Genomic DNA, 14,480 nt, shown 5'->3' with positions numbered 1-14,480 from the left:
TGAGGCACTTCAATGTTGGTTTTACAGACACTCAGCTCATTGAAGGAATGAGTATTCACTTTCTACAATGCTACCTTGATTGTCTTCCATAATATTCAGAGAAAAGTCAGAGCCCAGTTTGACTTTGTTCATTTCTACTTCATCTGCTTTTTTCTGGCTGATATTCATATAATATGGATTCATAAATTAGTTTTGAAATAAAAAAAAATGAACATTCTTGTCTCCTCAATAAGTTAATGCTTTGGAATGTTGCCTTTGAGGGTTTTTTTGTGCATGTATTTCTAATATGTAATGTCTTTAATTTTGTATTTTTAAATATTCAATTGTATGTGTACGTGTGTGTTTGTGGTGGGTCAGAATGTGTGTAAGGACAGGTGGTTGCAGAGGCCAGAAGAGGGAGTCAGATCCCATGGAGATGGGATTACAGGCCGTTACAGGGTCTGGAAACTGACTCAGGTCCTCTGGAAGAAGAATGAATACTTATGTCTGCCTGTTATTCCAATTCACGGGGGGGGGGGGATGCACTAGAATAATTGCTGTTAGTTAGACATAAGCATGGGCTAGATAGCAAGATCCTACAGGGGAACGCCAGGGCCAAAAAATGGGAATGGGTGGGTAGGGGAGTGGCGGGGGGGGGGAGGGTGTGGGGGACTTTTGGGATAGCATTGGAAATGTAATTGAGGAAAATACGTAAAAAAAAAAAAGAAATGATGCTATAAACAAGAAGAATGATGCTATAATATCTGCCATTTTATAAAAACCCAATGGCATTTTCATCGATATATGTGAGCCTTTATCTTTATCAACTTCTAACATATGAAATCACTTTAAAAAAAAAATCTGAAGGTGCTGTGTGGTTTTAAAAAGAGACACATTGAGTTACATTCAGAGGACTGGGTTTCCTAGTCCAGTTGTTGCATCATTAATGGACTTATTAACTGGAATAATTTGCTGGATCACTCCTTTTATTTTTCTGATCTAAAAATCAATACCCTCTACATGTCTCTGCCACTATCTTTATTAAATAGAAAAATGTGTATTTAATGAGTGCTGATCACAACCATTCTCAGTGTTGTCATTTGATAAAGTCGTCCTCAAGTCTGTGGCTACCAGCAAATAGGGAATCGAGAGTCCTGGATCCACCAGGACTAATTCCAGGCCCTTATAAGGCTTCCTCATTCCTACCATCAAAACCATTGATTTCTTATGCTAACTTGAGCTTTCCCCTGGGTAGTTTTCCTAAAGTGGTTCATAGCCTATAGGTGACCTAGCATTCAGAGAGCTGATAACCCAGAGGTACTTGTTTTAATGCTTAGTCCATGGCCTTACGGACTATGTCCTTGCAGCTCTTGGATTTCATGTCCAAGAGAAGCAGGACTAAGCTGAGGTCACAGGGATGGCAGAGTAGACAGCTTTCCAGTAAGTTCACATGGCCACTTCTAGTTTCTCTTTGCACATCAGTTTCAGCATTGCTCACCCTTGTCAGGGGAAGGAAGATTGGTTTCAGATGATGGTCATGGAACATCTTCTTTGTGGGCTTGGCTTGCTCTGACTTTCTTTTCTCCAGCCTGGTCTACAAAATGAGTTCCAGGACAGCCAGAGCTACACAGAGAAACCCTGTCTCAACAAACAAACAAACAAACAAACAAACAAACAAACAAACAAACACCTTTTCTCTCCTTCAATAGGGCAAATTCACCACGGCAAGTGATGTGTGGGCCTTTGGGGTGACTCTGTGGGAGACCTTCACCTTTTGCCAGGAGCAGCCCTATTCCCAGCTGTCGGATGAGCAGGTTATCGAGAACACTGGAGAGTTCTTCCGAGACCAAGGGAGGCAGGTATGGACTGTTGCAGACGTGGACTTGGGTGCTCTCAAGGGAAGGAGAAAGGAAGGTCCTGACTATGTAGGAAGACCCCAGCTCAAGGATGGAAACAAAATTCACCTTCTTATATTCAGTCAATTCATAGATCTAGATTATCCAGAAAGTCTTCTTGGTGGGGGGAGGGGGAGGGAAGGGTGAGGGAAGTCAATGGTGTTGTTTTTTGTTTTTTGTTTGTTTGTTTGTTTTTTTTTTTAAGAAAAAAAAAACCTTCAAATAAGTTATGGTGTTGGTTTAGGTTGGTTTAGGTTTCTAGACTTGAACATCCACAAATGGACTGGTATACCCTGGTCCTTCTCTGGGGAGGTACCTTTGGGCCTACTGATTGATCCTCTGGGGACTTATGGAGAGCCGAGCCCTCAAGCTCACATGGAGTCCTAATTCCCTGAGATACTAAGCTTTCTTTGGTTGGCCAAGTTTTTAATGCTCCAGTGAGACCTAGGATTTAAAGCTTGCTAGTAACTAGAGCATTGCAGTCCCCCAAGGGGTCTGTCTGTAGCGCATCTGACATCACAGCATTTCAAAGAGGCAGATAGATGGTAATAGCTAGGGAAAGGTTTTGTAGGAGATAAAAAGTGGGTCCTCTCTGGATTACCTAGGCTTAAACAAGGAAATGACAAGGACAGACAAGAATAATACATGGTGCATGCTGAAAATGAGAACAGCCTGCAATTTAATTTTTATCTCAATGTCCTTTAGATAATTTGGCAGCAGGAATTCTAAATCATGCATCCTGGCTAGGAGATGTCCCAGTTAACGTTTCTATTGCTATGATGAAACACCATGAGCAAAAGCAAGTTAAGGAGAAGAGGTTTATTTGGCTGACACTTCTACATTGGTGCAGAGGTCATGGAGAGATGCTGCTCCTCATAGCTTGCTCAACCTGCTTTCTTATAGAATCCAGGACCACATGCCAAGGGATGGCTTTGTCCACAGTAGACTGGGCCCTCCCTAATCAATCACTAATCAAGAAAATGCCCTATAGGCTTGCCGACAGCCAGATCTTATTGTTGAGGCCGGCCAGAGGCTCACATGTTGGCAAACACACTTTATAAAGAGGGGAGGCCCATTCCCAGCCAGGCAAAGTTCCTTTGAAGTAGACAGATCAGCCTTTTAGTGGGAACTTGTGAAGATCACAGTTCTGTGCTAACTCTTGGAGAACTGGTTCAGCCTCAGGCAGGTTAGGGCTCAGGCAGGTAGTGGCACATCAAAGGAGAATGCTGAGAAGCAGCACAGCAGGTGGCTCCGCCTAAGTGGCAGATGGTTTGAGGCCAGCCTAGCTAGCCTGGAAGGAGGTAACATCTTATGGAGATATTTTCTTAATTAATGTTCCCTCAGATTTCATAACTGAGGTTCTCTCAGATGTCCTTAGCTTTTGTCAGGTTGACCTAAAGCTATCTAGCATAGGAGGTAACATCTCTCTTATTGTGATAAAGCAAAGATTTGCTCTTGTCTTTATGAAATATACAATGTTCCAAGAAGAAAGCCTTCCTTTCCTAGATTAATGTATTTAAACAACCCTTTAGAAGACAAATTCCAAATTAAAAGTTGTGTGTTCAATTAGAACATGGATTCCCACTCATTAAAATAATAATCTTAATTTGAGTATATCCTAGATTCATAGGCAAATGTGGGTTTATTGAGAGCCTCTTGGTATTCTTCAAATTATTGTTTATCAACAGAAATCCTGCAGAGTCAGTTTTTATGTAAACTGGACCAACATCCATGCCATAGGAGGAAGGCCAAGTCCTTTCCTGGGTTCTGTTTGTTTTATGTTAGTCTTCATGATATTAAAAATGATCACTAGACAGTCATATGTTATTTCAATTCTGTTATACAGCTGCACAAGAACACATCTTTTTAACCAACTGAAAATCATAGACATTTTCATTCATAATAATCTTTAGAACTTTACTTTCTCATTTAGTTTGAGTCTATGTGAAAAGGACCACTAATTTTTACCTACACAGATACTAGCAATGTACTACATACAGATTTGACCATCTCCCTGTGATCAAGTACTAGAATCAGGGATTTGACTGAATCCAGGCCCAAAGCAAACATGACCATCACATACTAAGTCACTTCTCAGTTACAACTCAAAATTTTGGTAAAGAAATTTCTAAATTTAGCATATCACATGTAAACAACAGGTTAAATACAATTGATCAGATTTGGTAAAATTTGATTACTATTGTGTTTATAGCTGAAGTTCCAGTATTCATGTTCTAGAGTTTGACATGAGCATATATGGACAGCACTGTGTGTATCAGCTACTATGTGGCTTCTATAGTCCCTGAGCTACACAGAGGCGGTGCACTCATTTCCCAATAGTTCATCCAACCTACTGGGCACAGGAGATACAAGCAAGTAGATGAACCATGTGGCTTATGCAAATTCTAGAAGAAACTTCATAGCTTAAGCAAATTTAAAATTAAGCAAATTTTAAACAATTTATCTTCAATTTAAAATGCTTAAATGTCTACAGCAAAAATTCCAACCATTAAAAATTAATTTGGCATTTTTTGTGTTCAATTTACAATCTCAAGGTGTGAAGAAGTTCCAGGTAGCATTTTTCTTGAATGCCCACAGTATGAATAGAATTTAGTACCTAAAATTAAATCAGTTTAAATTGTACTTCAGTGTTATAAGAGGTAACAACATGGTATATGTGATATGAAATCGTATGAAATGTAACTTAAACTGTTCAAGTTAAATTGTTATTGCTGTTGTTGCTTTTGAGACCAAGTCTTGCTACATTTCCAGGATGGCTTTGAACTCTGATCCTCCTGCCTGAGCCTCCCAAGTACTAAGGCTACAGGCCTGCCACAACCACTCCTGGAACTCAACATTACTATACCTTTTTTTCTAAAGTTCTCAGAAAGAGCTCAGCAATTTTTTTGTTTTATCAGTAATACCTGAGAATGCCGGTTATCAATAATGCTTACTTTCTAATGCCTGGTATTTTATATCCATTGTTTTATAATCCTGACTTAAACTTTGTTGTATCTGATTTGATAGTCCAGCTAACTTGCTATTTTAGCAGAAGCCAAATATTTTTGCTTATTGGCCTTTTTACTGGCAATTAGAAGTTGATGGGCATGTGTTATTATTAGACTCTGGGTAAAGCCCAGCTCCTATGATACATGATCCAGGATGGTGTTGTATGAGGTAAGGCAAGGCAATGGGAAGTAGCTAATGATTAACTAGGTACAAATATCGGGTTCAGCAAAGGTAATGATGCTTTTATGGTTGAGTGATCATGGAAAGTTTAAGTACAGTTTAGTAATCTGTCAATATAGCAGGGTATTAAAATGTATAGGTAAGGAGATGATAGTAAAAATATAGAATGCGGGAGATGGACTGGCAGTTAGTAAAATAGCATCTTGCTTGTGGAAATGGTAACTGGAAACTTCAGAGTAGCATCCTAGGCTGGAATTATGGCATCATAATTATACCTGTTAATGCAATCCAATCTCTTCTAAATGAGAACAATACAGAGAGGGGAACATGGAGAACAATGGTGAGTATTGCTAGGATACAGCCTTCCTCCCAATTTATACATCTGGCTGAATATTATTCCAATAAAATTGCAATAAAACCTCAAATTCTTTAGCAGAAGCTACAAGTGTGCTTTATTTCTGTCATATTGGCTCAGACAAGATTCACCCTCATTGACGGCAGATCTGAGTTCTTTTGGCATTGGTGGAACCTTTAGTAGGAAGGCAGGGTCCTCGTGAAATACTGCTTGAGAGGACTAGAATAGAAGAAGGTAATAAGAAAGGGGTTGATGAGCTTTGTGTGATGGGAGAATAGACACAACACCCGTGTCTTTTGCTAAGTTCAGTAAAGTGGCGAGGGTACACATAGAGCTATGTTACAGTCCATTCTCTTCCTGCCCCTTAATATATATTTTTCTCTCTTTTAAAATGTTTGTTCCCATAGATCTATCTCCCTCAACCAGCCCTTTGCCCCGACTCTGTGTATAAGCTGATGCTCAGCTGCTGGAGAAGAGAAACCAAGCACCGGCCATCCTTCCAGGAAATACACCTCCTGCTTCTTCAGCAAGGAGCCGAGTGATGATGCATCAGCACCTGGCAGTGTTCCTGTGGCCCAGATCCTTCCCACAAGACCTACTGCTCACCCACATCTAAGCCACTCCAGCTGGACATTCAATGGACCCGAGAGACAGAGAATTAGTCACTCTGCCCTCTCTGTCCCTTGCCTCCTCCACTACACCTCCCTGCTCCCTACTATTGACTCATATATACTTTTTTACATGAAATAACTAAAAGAAGAAAAAAAAATATAGAGCAGATATTAGTAAAAGAAATGTTACTTGATATACCAAATGGTTAGATAATGAAGACTAGAAACTCAGATAATTTATAAAGGTTATGCTTCTGTTTATAAGTGTGCAGATCCTACAATATTTTTCCGTGTCACTTTCTGTAAAATACCTTTAGAAAGAAAAACTTGAAGAATATGAATGTCTTGAGAAACATGAGATTAGGCTTAAGGAAAATACTTAGAGGTAATGAAGAATTGCAGGACTTGGCATTCCACAACAAATGGATGATTTTCTGATTTGGACGTGACTCTCAGATCTCTCTGTCTCTGTCTCTGTCTCTGTCTCTCTCCTCTCTCTCTCTCTCTCTCTCTCTCTCTCTCTCTCTCTCTCTCTCTCTCTCTCTCTCTCTCTCTCTCTCGTCAAAGTGAGTGGCATGTACTTAAAAACCTCTATCTTGTGTCTTGGAATGAATGTTTTCTTCAATCATGGCCAGAGATCAGAGCCTACCCATGAAACAGGGCATATGGATAGAAAGAAATGTCTGTTGTAAGGCTTGAAGTAGGACACAGAAAGGGAAAGATTGCACAAGCTTCCCGGTAGACCATGGTCATAGGAAAGAAGGTCCTCGGAGGATGACTCGCAAGTGTACTATTTGTTGTTCATCTGTGAGGGTCTTCACCTGTGTGTTCTAGTGACAACTTGACTTTACTCTGTAAAGCCTCAAGTTTTGATATTTTAATGGTTGCTCCATCAGTTCCTCTTGTCCAGTTCTATATCTTTCACTATGTGATGCCTTTGTGGGATTTATAGACTAGGGCTTCAACTTCTCAGGCACAAGTATCCAATGTCATGTCCAATATACAAGAGATATGTTTAGAGTGTTTCCAAAAGTTTGGCCAAGACCCCTGGAAAAAGTTATAGGAAGACTGATTTCCACTTTTGGGAAAATATGGAAATAGAACATATGCAGGTGGGGGTTTTCCCAGAGATGGGGAATCTCTCATCTCCGAAAAGTTTCAGATACTAGCTGAAGAACTCTGCAGGGAAGAGGTTGTTGACTACTGGGTATATATGTATGGGATAATAAAAGGATGACCATTTGGTGTTACTGAAAGTGCTTTTGCCAAAGAGAGGGTGGCCAGCGGCAAAGCATGAAGTTCTTTTCTGGCTTTGGGATTCACGAGAACTGATGCATGATCAAGCAGGAGTCACCTTAGTGACTAACTTAGTGACCCTAAGTTTTCATCCTTCACAGACTCTAAGATTCAGCAGCAATCTACACTACAAAACCCTTAAATCCTATAGAGGAAACCAAGCTGAGGTAAAATAGTGGTGATCTGCTTCTGTCTATCCAGTCAGCTTGCTCCATGGTCTCTTAGAAACCTGAGAGCTTCTTGGTTCAGCCTTCAGCATGGCTACAGGACACAGCAGATGTATAACTCTAAGTCTTGACATTAATTTCATAGATCCCATTCGCTCACAGCACATTTACCTCCTCTCCCATGGCTTTTCTACCATTCTCAGCAAGACTAACTTCGATCCCAGAGGTAGGAGAGAACATTGGATTGGGAACTCTGGCCCTGTGCTGCCTCAAGCCAAGTATGTCATTTTCCCAAGTCTTGCTTCTCTCTGAATTTGTTTTCTTATCTGTCTCAAAGGAAAACCGAATCTATGATTTAGGAATCTCTTGGAGTTTTGCTTTGTTTTGTGCTTGCTGGAGAACTAGATTTGTGGTTGATGTAGGTTCAGTTACTGCTCAGACAATTGTGGCCAGTAATAGTGATCCCGAGAGACATCATTTAAGTAAGAGCAACACCTGCATTATATCTGCTTTAGAGTGACCAGTGCTGCTTCACGTTATCTCATTTGATAGTTCTAGGGCCAGACATGTTTCTTTCACAACTCTTGACTATATACTCTTCAGGATTCTGCCCCCAGTTCACTGTATTCCTTTACAAATGAAATTTCCAGGACTTTGCTTTATGGAACTAATCTATCCCAGATGGCTATCAAATATGTATCTTCATGTACAGGCACTTTGTTTTTGGTATGAAGAAGGTTCCACCTTCTGGCACTGAAACCTTTGTATTACAGACACAGGTTTAGTTTCTAGTTACACTAGTAGAGTTTAGCAGTACAGGTCTGAGTAGCCAACCATGGTAGAAGGTAAAGACTTACTCTGTAGACAGGTAGCTCAAATCTAAACTAGGGAAATGAAGGTAGGTTTTGGAAAAGAAAGCAGAAACAGATGAGAAACTGTGGGATCTTGTTATTTCCCCAAGTAACTCGTGATCACGATATATGTGAACCATTTATGTCAAGATGTCCTTTAGACTATCATATTTCAATTTATACCTTTATTGATGAATGCATACATTAACCAGGTCCATTTATGTTTTTATTATTGGGGATCATACCCAGAACTCACATTTGCTAGGCATGGGTCCTGTCATTGATCTATGTTCAAATCTTGATCTGGTGACCAGATAAATGTGTAACCATGTCACATATGTGACCTGGAGTGGAAATGAGTGCCCAGAGGAGAGCATGCATTGTTGGAGCTGTGGAAAGATTGTCTGTGAACGCTCAAAACTGTAATACAAAAGAGGGCTGTATGCAAGTATGTGAGTAGTGTTTTTTTTTTTTAAGTTGTTACATGAATGTGTGTGTGTGGCTGGAAGGAGAGGATGGGTAGAAAATAAGAAAGAAGGCACAGTGAAAAGAGGCAAGGAGAGGTTCTGGGGAAGATATGGGGTGAGGCAAGTCAAACGTGGTAGAGACAGGGTTGGCTGGAGGCCATGAAGTCAACGCTGATGCATGCCAAGAGATCTGAGAGAGGTTAGAAAAAGTGACTTGGGAAGAATGGAGGGTAGGTAAAGGAGAAATGCTGGGTGAAGGAGCCTGTCTTTAGTAAATCGATGTCAGGTACACCGTAGGTAATGCAAGGGATTTTTGTAGAGTTGAAGAAGGACATGGTCTTCATGGATATAGAAACATGTGGCCACCAGAACCATTAGGGAGTCACCTATTCATCTCAGGAAGTGGGTACAGAAGGCATTTCGCTCTCCTGTGGGTTCTAGACCACATGTAGGGTTGGTGACAATGCTGTCTGCGCACTGGCCTTTGGTGTTCCATGTGCTGTTGGGGCATGAAGGTGTATGAGCGTTTGGTAGTTACCAAATACACTTTCAATAATGCTCATCCTTCCATGGTCTAAAATGGCCACAGCAAACATGGAAACAATAGGTGTAAGTTAGACAATACTAAGTTTCATCTGATCTTTGACAGAGGGGTGTGCCATATTGGAAACATGTTTTCCACACAGGCACCCCACAAGAACAGTGTGATGTGGGCGTAGACCATGTGTTTTAAGTAAAGAGGAAATCAGGGGGCGTGTCAGGATGAAGGGAATGTGGGAAGATGTTCCGAAGACATGCACTAGAAAACAGAACGGTGTCTGTTTTCGTCCAGTACTAAATGAAAAGAATTGCAATACATTGCTTATTGCAATTTTTATCCTAAGTTGAATCCATGAGCCTGGTGCTTGCAGCATAGTTTTTTTGTTTTGTTTTGAAGCCTATGTCCTTGGGCACTGTGTGGGGCAAGGCCCTGATGTTTTGGCAACATGCAGATTCTGGTCTCCTGGAAACCTTCATATTCTTTCATATTCTAGAAACAGATGAATGTCATTGGCACTTGGTGAATTAATTAGAATCCTGAGCTAAGAGGGAAGGAAGCTGGGTAGTGACGAAGGACTTGAGTAGGCTGGCAGGAAAGGACTGGGGAGGGACCATTTAGTTGTCCCGTGTTTTTCAGAAATTTCTCATTTTGCAATGATCTGAGACTTGAAAGAAGTTACAAAAGAATCAGCACCTTACCTTGGTTCTGTTTTCCACACACTGAAAATATTTCAGTCTATTTTCATCTATTTGGACCATTTTCAAAACTAAACCCTAGGCCCGGCTTGGCTTTCACCAGTTTTCCTACATTGTATTCAGTTGCTCACTGGATACTTTTAGCCTTTGTTGGTTTGTAATCTGGCTTTGGTGGCATACAGGATAAAGGATTCTACCTAGATATTACTCTACAAATGAGAGAAAACATCAAACTGACAAGCTCTTTTATCAGGGACCAGTACTCCAGCTGTTTGCTGAACCCACTTTCGATTACAGCTCATCATTGCTGGACCCAGAACGGCCACAGCGTTACACGGGAGTCATATGTAATGATCAGCTCTGCTGTTTGGCCACCCAAACAATCCAAGGACAACTTAAGAAAAGTAACAATATAAAAGGCTTCAAAGTGGAAGGGAATTGTAAACAGAAGAACGGGACTTTTGTTGGTGACCAGAGGGGTCTATGATAAAGCGGTACTTTGGTCAAGAATTAAGTGGTACTGAATGGAGGTAGGGATAGTTTGTGGCTAGACTATGGCACAAATATAAACCCCTAATGTGAGGTTAAAACACTGTCTTTGGAGGACCAGAGGAGCTTCATTCGCCTAACTGTTCATCCTTAATTGTAATATCAGCTGCTAAGCTAAATGCAAACACATCAGCTCCCTGGGGAAAAGTTGAAACTCTCGTTTCTTGGACCATTACTTTGGGTTTCCTGCTAGACATTTTTAAGCTGCCTTGCTTAAGGGCTACAGGATAACAACTGTCTGTGGCTTATGAGATTCCTAGCACACAAATGAGTAGTTTGTGTATGTTATATTTTTAATGAATAAAGAGTGGAAAAATTATGTATCACATGTGTTAATTTGGGGAGAAGCGCTTTATAACAGAGGGCTTACTCTCAAAGAGAACAAAGGAAAACGTGTTCTACAGACAGTGTATACCTTTGACCTCTGAAAAAAGCTATATAGTTTCTCCTACAGACACCTTGCCAGTAACCTTACAGGTCTTATAGGAGAGCAGATCCAAGTTGCCAGGCTGATCTGCAAGCACAAACATTTGTCAAGGGAAAGCACAGGTCGTTACTTTCAGTACAAAATGGTTCTTTGCTATGGATGGATTCTCTTCTTCTTGCCCCATGTCCTGTTCCCAAGGACCGACTTCCTGCAGCACTGTGGTGGACTCTTCTATGAGGAGACAACATCTGGGCCTTATTCAATAGCCTGTGGTGGGTAATGTGTTTTGTCAAGAGCTAAACAGCAAATGGATTTAATTTCTGCTTAACATGGTCATAGTCATTCTGAAATGGCTACAGAAATATTCTCTGTACTAGAAAAAGGAATGGAACGTGGTGCCAATTGTCTATTTTCCTTTATTTATTCCCTGTAAGTCTGTCAGATGATAAATTGTACATAACAGTGATTAAAGAGTCATGCTACTGATACAGTCTTCTTTCTGTCTCAGCAGTAACAGTTCTGGCCTTTGTTGTCTTTCCTCCTGACACCACTGGTGGAGTGGTGATGTGACACAGGGAAAGTGTGCACACGGTTATCAGGGATGTCTGACAGAGAGTCATGTGAAAAGGCTTCTGTTAGATGTCAGTTGACAGCTAACTAACATGGCGATGTCTCTGACATAGTAGAGACCTTGTTTCATATCTTCATGTTATTGGGCCACTTCTGGGAACCTGAGTTTCCAGAATTCTTTTGAAAGCCTTCATTGTCATTACTGTGGAGTTGTTTTGTTTTGATATATTTTTTTTTTGAAGGAACAGAAACACTTGCTAAATCCAAATATGGTCTGTCTCAGGCAGCTGTTCACACAAGCATAAATTAACAAAAACTGTATACAACTGGGATCCAGATGCAAACTTCCCAATGGAGATTAGGGAGGAACTATCCCCAACACATTTTACTTTCACTTGCAGAATTCTGAGTAACAGGAGCACACTTCTCCCAGCAGGTGTCCTAGTAGAAAAGAGAATGGGCATGAATTCTCAAAGAATAAACAGTATTCATGAGTGCACTTCCTATCTCTGCAATGTCCAGGCTTTCAGGACCGAAGACCAGGAATATACCTGAGCGGTGGAACTGGGATGGAACAAAAAGAAACAAGGGGACTAGGGATGTTCAGAGATCTAATTCTGCTGCCAACACATACTGCCGAGGCTTAATGGCAGATATGAGTGATGGCTTGCATCTATGCACACACATACACAAACAACACAGACAAGTTATCCACATGTTTCATTATGTAGGTCATTATTGAGGATGGAAATTTTGTCTATTCAGTTTTTCATTAGCAACTTGCATGGGTCTGGTTAAGTTGCAGAGAACAAGAAAACTATTTTCCGTTCAGAGTTTTATATTTACTTCCTATTTGAAAAAGAAGTGACCACACATCTGTAAGTCCTTCTCTTCTAGAGTCCTTGGATCCTACACAGGGTAACACATGACCATTTACCACCAATGAACTGGGTAAAACTCTCAGTTAGTTTTGAGCCAGACTGAATGCATTTTTTTTTAAGGGAAGAGCATTGAAAAATATGAACATGAGAAACTACACAGCCCCAACTGGAAGTTATTCATTAGTCCCGTTTGCAAATTAGAGGCCGTCTATTCTGTGAATGTTTCTAAGAACCAAGAATAGAACTTTGTACTCAGAGCAAAAGATATGTCTCTCATCCTTACCTACTGTCCCCTAAAAGGAAAAGCGATCACGGTCTGACTTTAGGGTAGAGATGGATTTATTACAAGGAGCACAATTAATGTTGAGTTAACTACACCTGCTCAACTCATGCCAAGGCTTGCCAGTGATAGCTTCACTCACTGTGCACCAGACTGTTCTGGTACCCAACTGAAGAACCCCAGGACAACACAAACCCAAGATGAGTAGTTTGGAGTGAGGTAAAAACAAAACAAAACCAAACCAAAACCCAACACTCACCTATGAATTAAAAAATATTTTCATTGCTCGGGGTTGTGACTCTCTATGACAAATGACTTTAAAAATTAAACATTTTAGATTAATAGTCCAGTCCATCCCTTGTCGGTCACAGAGCCTTGGAAGCAGCAACTTGAGTAGAACAAAAGGAGGAAGAGTCCCAGTTTCCCTTACTGGGCTGGGCTGGAAGTGATAGAGGACTTTCTCTGAAGTCTTCTGGGTTTCATCTAACTCAGAGCTGGTCCCACTCCTGTTCTCATCTGAGGCTGTAGTAAGGCTGAACTCCTCTCGGACCCAGGCAGACTCCTGATGTTGCTTTCATGCACAGAGTTCATGCTAATAATTGCACAAGAGAACTTAAAAAAAAAAAAACAACTCAAAATAAACGTCATAATATGTTAATTAAGTTTACAGTTTTCTGGTGGGCCATTTTCATGCTACCCTAGGGTGCAGTGTGGACACACCTGTCTGCCACCCAACCCACCCACCAGGCTCTCCAATTTCTTTTTAAAAAGTGAGCTTTCTTTGGGAGAGCCACACAGTTTTCTCTGTTCTTTTGCTGCCACTTCTGAACTCCAGGGTTTAAAAAGGATCATTTGGGTATGGAATCTCAAGATCAGGGATTTTTTTTTTTTTCCACTTCAAGGCTTTAGAAAATTTGTTAAGTTACTGTCTTTTAAGAACAGTTGAAATGATCAACCAGTTTTCTTAAGTTTTAGCAGTTTGTTGGTATCATTAATCAAAACATATAGATTAAAGCCCAGAAAAGACGTTATCATTTAGGATCACGGCTATCCCTAGTAATTACAGCTCTGAAAGAGGAATAGTTTGTTCAATCATATGAGTATTAGTCCTTTCACTCAATATTAATCATCTGTAAGTAGCGAAAGCTGGGATAACGATTATAACAGCTGCGCAGGGTATTTTTATGCGAATTGAACTTAATAAAAAAAGGGAGTTTTAATGTATGCATTTGCCCCTCCCTGATTACCTAGTTCTGCTCCCTCCAAAGTACTCATCTGGGATGGCTTGGAGACAAAAAAAAAAAAAAAAAAAGAGCGAGCGAGCGAGAGAGAGAGAGAGAGAGAGAGAGAGAGGCAGAGAGAGTGAGAAAATAAAGCTCATTACAGCGACCTGAGAGGTCTGAAGGAGATGACAGTACGCATTCCTTTAGCGTTCTGAGATTCTCTGGTTTCATTCCACATTCAGAGCTTGAAATTGCTAACTTACTCGTGATTCGACATAAATACAATTCAATGAAATCCAGGTTCTCTTTCTTAAAGACCATGCTTTACACATCCTAAGAAGCAAACTTGGACTTGGGTTCCTGCACCGAAGCCTCTCCCAGCAGCCTTGTGAAACCTCCAGCTCTGCCGCCCGCTTGCTTCACTCAGAACAAAGCCCCCGCCGCAGACTGGGGGCGGCGACTGCCTGGATTGGCTATAGGACCCTTGTGTCACGTGGCTCCGCC

General features: G+C 40.8%; 1 protein-coding gene and 1 long non-coding RNA gene across 5 annotated transcripts in view; one reads left to right on the top strand and one right to left on the bottom strand.

Annotated features, from left to right (window-relative positions):
* Ddr2 (discoidin domain receptor family, member 2) overlaps positions 1 to 11,508 on the top strand; it is a 138,530-nt gene extending 127,022 nt beyond the window's left edge. For all 4 annotated transcript variants that reach the window (XM_006496696.4, XM_006496697.4, XM_006496698.3 and 1 more), the window contains 2 exons: positions 1,689 to 1,838; positions 5,826 to 11,508. In XM_006496696.4, coding sequence (XP_006496759.1) covers positions 1,689 to 1,838; positions 5,826 to 5,960 — 285 coding nt within the window. In that variant the 3' untranslated portion in view covers positions 5,961 to 11,508. The remainder of the gene's footprint in view (positions 1 to 1,688; positions 1,839 to 5,825) is intronic.
* Positions 11,419 to 14,406, bottom strand: 3110045C21Rik (RIKEN cDNA 3110045C21 gene). Its single transcript, NR_040438.1, has 3 exons — positions 14,240 to 14,406; positions 13,013 to 13,365; positions 11,419 to 12,033 (listed from the first exon to the last, which is right to left on the bottom strand). It is a non-coding gene; the product is annotated as an RIKEN cDNA 3110045C21 gene (long non-coding RNA).
* Between the last annotated feature and the right edge of the window lie 74 nt (positions 14,407 to 14,480).

This window comes from Mus musculus, chromosome 1, assembly GCF_000001635.26.
Source record: "Mus musculus strain C57BL/6J chromosome 1, GRCm38.p6 C57BL/6J".
In the NCBI taxonomy this organism is placed as follows: domain Eukaryota; kingdom Metazoa; phylum Chordata; class Mammalia; order Rodentia; family Muridae; genus Mus; species Mus musculus.
Note: the sequence above shows the minus strand (reverse complement) of the source record. Positions and strands in the feature narration are given on the sequence as shown.